Source organism: Penaeus vannamei, chromosome 31 (genome assembly GCF_042767895.1).
Source record: "Penaeus vannamei isolate JL-2024 chromosome 31, ASM4276789v1, whole genome shotgun sequence".
In the NCBI taxonomy this organism is placed as follows: domain Eukaryota; kingdom Metazoa; phylum Arthropoda; class Malacostraca; order Decapoda; family Penaeidae; genus Penaeus; species Penaeus vannamei.
This window is the reverse complement of record NC_091579.1, coordinates 23,429,747-23,434,746: the sequence shown is the minus strand read 5'-3', so window position 1 is coordinate 23,434,746 and position 5,000 is coordinate 23,429,747. Positions and strand designations below refer to the sequence as shown.

The 5,000-nt window shown below is 37.8% G+C and overlaps 1 protein-coding gene across 1 annotated transcript in view; it reads right to left on the bottom strand.

Annotated features, from left to right (window-relative positions):
* Positions 1-5,000, bottom strand: part of chp (leucine rich repeat containing G protein-coupled receptor chaoptin) — a 230,980-nt gene that overhangs the window by 78,362 nt on the left and 147,618 nt on the right. The window contains exon 3 of the mRNA XM_070143966.1: positions 592-701. Coding sequence (XP_070000067.1) covers positions 592-701 — 110 coding nt within the window. The remainder of the gene's footprint in view (positions 1-591; positions 702-5,000) is intronic.

Sequence of the window (5,000 nt, the reverse complement as noted above, 5' to 3'; positions counted from 1 at the left end):
GTGAAGATAGATAAGGATGACATTTTGATCTTGAACACAAGAAGAACGAGAGGACACAACAAACAGTTGAAAGTAAAAAGAGGTGATAAAGATGTCAGAAAATATAGTTTCCCAAACAGAATTATCGAATCGTGGAACAGTCTCCCCAATCAAGTAGTGTGTGTGAGTGTATGTGTGTGTATATCAATAGTTATACGATAATCTAAATATAGCAGACGGGACCACCTGAGCATAGCTCTTCTCCCGTATTCAAACAACTTGGTAAGAAACACACGCACACACGCGCGCGCGAGCATATCCAAACAAACACACAGATGCATACCCACATAGGAAGTACACACACGAAAAACATGCACACACTCACACATACATCCAACACACACACACACACACATCCAACACACACACACACACACACAAACACACACACACACACACATTCAACACACACACACACACACTCAACACACACACACACACACATCCAACACACATATCCAACACACACACACACGCCACACTGCTATCCTGACCTACCCCAAACATGCTCTCAGGAACACTACCCTCTGTCTAAGTACAAGGAACGCTTACTTGGTGATGTGAGTGTTCTGGACGACCTCCGCTGCGCCCGCTAAGTACGCCCAGGTCATCGACAGGAACGTGACCAGGAGGACAGTGTAGCCAGCTTTGATATACCACATCTGCGAAAGGAGAGAAGTGCGGTTAGGTTGGCAGCACTGGGGAAATTTTGGCATTACTGTTCATCGTTAAATTATTTGGGTGGGTGCTCTGATTACCTTGTTTTTGTTTTTGATGTTATGGTTATTGTAAAAAAAAAAAAAAAGTAAAGAAAAGAAAGAAAATATCGTCACAGTTGTGGTTATAGCAGTGATACTGATTATAATAATGATGATGGTGATAAGGGATTGATGGAAATCCCTACTACTATTTTACAATCACGAGTATCATTATCCTTTGCATCTTATTTATGTTATACCGATGATGCAATTACCAGTCCCCTTTGTCTTTGCATCATAAGAATAAATATCCAACATTAAATGAAATTATAAAATGGATTTGGGAACAGACGTTGTTGCATTAAATTTGTACATTTATATCTACGCAACTTATCTATATATCAATTAATATATATCTATATCTATATATATATATATATATATATATATATATATATATATATATATATATATATATATATATATATATGTATATATATATATATATATATATATATATATACATATATATATATATATATATATATATATATATATATATATATATATATATATATATATATATATATATATATATGTATGTATGTGTATATATGTATATATATATACATATATATATAGATAGATAGATATAACTGTCTATGATATTGTACTTCATTATCTGTATAGCTTATCTATTTACCTTTCTATTTATCTATCTGCCTATTTATCAGTCAATCAATCTATCTACCTTTCTATTCATCATCTATCTGTTTATCTGTCTAGCTCTCTGTCTATCCATTCTTCTATCTACTTATCGCTCTATTTATCTATCTACTAATGATATCTATTTCTCGCTCTCCATATATTTATAAGAATACAGTACATATTCATATGTGAATCTTGAATACCATAAGGTGCGTTAAAACAACAAATGTTCATGATTTATATTCTTTCAATCTCTATCAATTATTCTTTAATTCCTGCCTGCATATCCGTGTTAAACATCAACTGAAAATAAAAAGTCTGGATTTTCTTTTTTTCCTTTTCCTTCTTTCTCTTTCATACGCACTTTTGACACAAATAGTTTCCCCCTCTCTCTTTTTTCCCTTTCTTTCCGCCCTGTCTTTCCCTTCCCTCCTTCTCTGCCTCCCTCTTATCCTCCCCCCCTTCCCACTTTATTTCTTTCCCCCCTTTCCTCTTCCCTCCCTCTTTCCCCCTTCCCTTCTTCCCTATTCTTCCCTTCATCTCTGCCCCATCTCCCTCCCTTCCCCACCTTCCCGCCTTATCTCTTCCCCCCTTTCCTCTTCCATCCCTCTTCCCCACCTCCCTTCTTCCCTCCTCTTCCCTCCCGCAAAGACGAAAAAAGAAAAGTCAAGAAAAAGAAAAAGAAAAGGAAAGAAAGAGAAAGAAGGAAAAAAAAGTTCACAGGAAAGAGAGTTTAATTCCCGGGGACCAAAGGTGAGAGGGTCTCGCTGGTGTCTCGTGGGGCGTGATGTCGTTCCTTTTGTGGGAAAGTGTTTATGTAGATTTTAAGACGAGTTTCCGAGATCTTGCTGTCCCCTTTTTTTTTTTTTTTTTTTTTTTTAGAGAGAGAGAGAGAGAGAGAGAGAGAGAGAGAGAGAGAGAGCGTGGGTAGGTGCGTGCGTGGGCGTTTTTTATTATTTAGAGAGAGAGAGAGAGAGAGAGAGAGAGAGAGAGAGAGAGAGAGAGATGGGTAGGTGCGTGCGGGCGTTTTTTTTATTATTTAGAGAGAGAGAGAGAGAGAGAGAGACCGCGTGAGTAGGTGCGTGCGTGGGCGTTTTTTTTTTTTTTTTTTTTTTTTTTTTTTTTTTTTATTTATTATCTTTTTTTTTCTTTTTTTTTTGATAGCGTGGGTAGGTGCGTGCGTGGGCGGGTGGGTGGAAGGAGGGTGATGGATAGGTGGGTTGGGTGGTGGTTGGGTGGTGATCGTTGATGCTAGCTAGGTGGGCAGGGGGTGAGTAGCTGGAAGGTCGGGTGCGTTGTAATTGTAAGGGGGAGGGGTTGTAGAGAGGGGGAGGAGAGGGTAAAGGCAGAGGTGGGGGGGGGGGGGAAGGTAAGGGGGAACAAGAAGAGACGGGGGGAAGTAGAAGGAAAAATCTAGAAGTACTCAGGGACCGCATACCTCCGTCAAGGCAAATAGGGTCATTGATGCAATAAAGATATTCACCCGAAAAATACATCTAAATCACCTCTTTCTCAAGGACACGGGTGATGTTTGTGTTTCCTGTCTCGTAATGCTAAAGAATCCTTTTAAAAAATCTGGATTCAGGTCATGATCCGGATCACCACCTAAATTTAATGCAACTTAAAAAAAGAGGAAAAAAAAAGAAGAAAAAAAGTTCCATATAAATAATTTATAAAAAAAATCTGGATCTGAATCACGATCCGGATCACCACCTGAATATAATGCAACCTAAATTATGATAAGAAACACCTCTGGCAAAAAAAAAAAAAAAAAAAAAAAGATCATAAAAGTCTGTTCATAACTTTTTAAGTTCCCCTGCATAGGATCCAGATCATGATCCGGATCACCACCTGAATTTAATGCAACTTAAAAAAAAGAAGTTCCAAATGAATAATTAAAAAAAAAAGTCTGGATCTGAATCATGATCCGGATCACCACCTGAATTTAATGCAACCTAAATTATGATAAGAAACACCTCTGGCAAAAAAAGAAAAAAAAATCGTAACTGTTCATAACTTTTTGAGTTCCCCTGCATAGGATCCAGATCATGATCCGGATCAACACCAAAATTTAATGGCATCTAAATTTGGCAATGACACACCTTTGTTCATAACTTTTTGAGATATCTTGCTAACCAACGAACAATCTAACTAACCAACGCTACCAAAAACAACCTCCTTGACAAAGGTAATCATCGCAATGATAAGTATATAGATATATGTACAGATAAACAGGAAAAAATGACAGATTAGAGAGAGAGAGAGAGAGAGAGAGAGGGAGAGAGAGAGAGAGAGAGAGAGAGAGAGAGAGAGAGAGAGAGAGAGAGAGAGAGAGAGAGAGAGAGAGTGAGAGAAGAAAAAAAGAGAGAGAGAGAGAAAAGAAAGAAAAAGAGAGAGAGAGAGAAAAGAAAGAAAGAGAGAGAGAGAGAGAAAGAGAGAGAGAGAGAGAACACCAGACAGACAGACATACAAATAGACAGACAGCAAGAGGGAAAGAATCCACAGATTCAACGACAAAGACAGAGAGTGAGAGTGAGCCAAAAACGTTACACTAATTATTTATTTATCCCCGAGAAGGTTGCGTAATGAAACCATAATATGACTGCCTTTGTCATAATGCTCTTTTGGTGCACATCCTCTAAGCTGAATTATGTCTCATAGAAAAATAAATGTTTTTTTTTTATCTAATTTCATTTTTTGTTTTGTTTAGATGATAAGAATGTCTCGTCTAGTCCTTTGTTTGTTTTGTTTTTGTTTATGTGTACATTATATGTAATTATTTAATTTCGACAAGAATGGCATTGTATTTCTTTCATGCAAAATTGTTTAGAGTGGAGCATGGAAATATACTATTTGAATAATCATAATTCTGGTTTGATATTAGAGAAACATCTCATACATTATGCGTTGAGAATATACAAAACAGCATGCTACATATCTATTTATTTACTGCAGTATCGCTCAACAATTTTAAGACATGGAATCTCCACAAATAAGCCCATGTCCTTACGCCATCAGCTGATATCCGCATAAAAAATAAATAAATAAATAAATAAATAAATAAATAAATAAAATAAAATAAAATAAAGAGAGAGAGAGAGAGAGAGAGAGAGAGAGAGAGAGAGAGAGAGAGAGAGAGAGAGAGAGAGAGAAAAGAAAAAGAAAGAAAAAAAAATGCATTTCCCTTTTTCCTTTTCCTTCTCCCTCCTTTCATACGCATTTACCCCCATCAAACCCCATCTGTAGATTGTCACAGCAACCTCTCCTGCCTATGGGTCTCATATCCTCACAATGAGGGAAAGGCACATCGGGGAAGCGCGTGTGTTTGGGTCGGAATTTACATATGTTACGTAATGGATCTACGTAGACGAGGGAGCTGAGTCATAAAAGATGATGGCAACAGTGATATATTGAGGGAGAGGGAGGAAAAGGAGAGAGAGAGAGAGAGAGGGAAGAAGAGGGAGAAAGGGAGAGAGGGAGGGAGGGAGGGAAGGAGGGGAGGGGAAGAGGGAAGAAGGGAGGGAGGGAGTAGGAGGGAGGGAGGGAGGGAGGGAG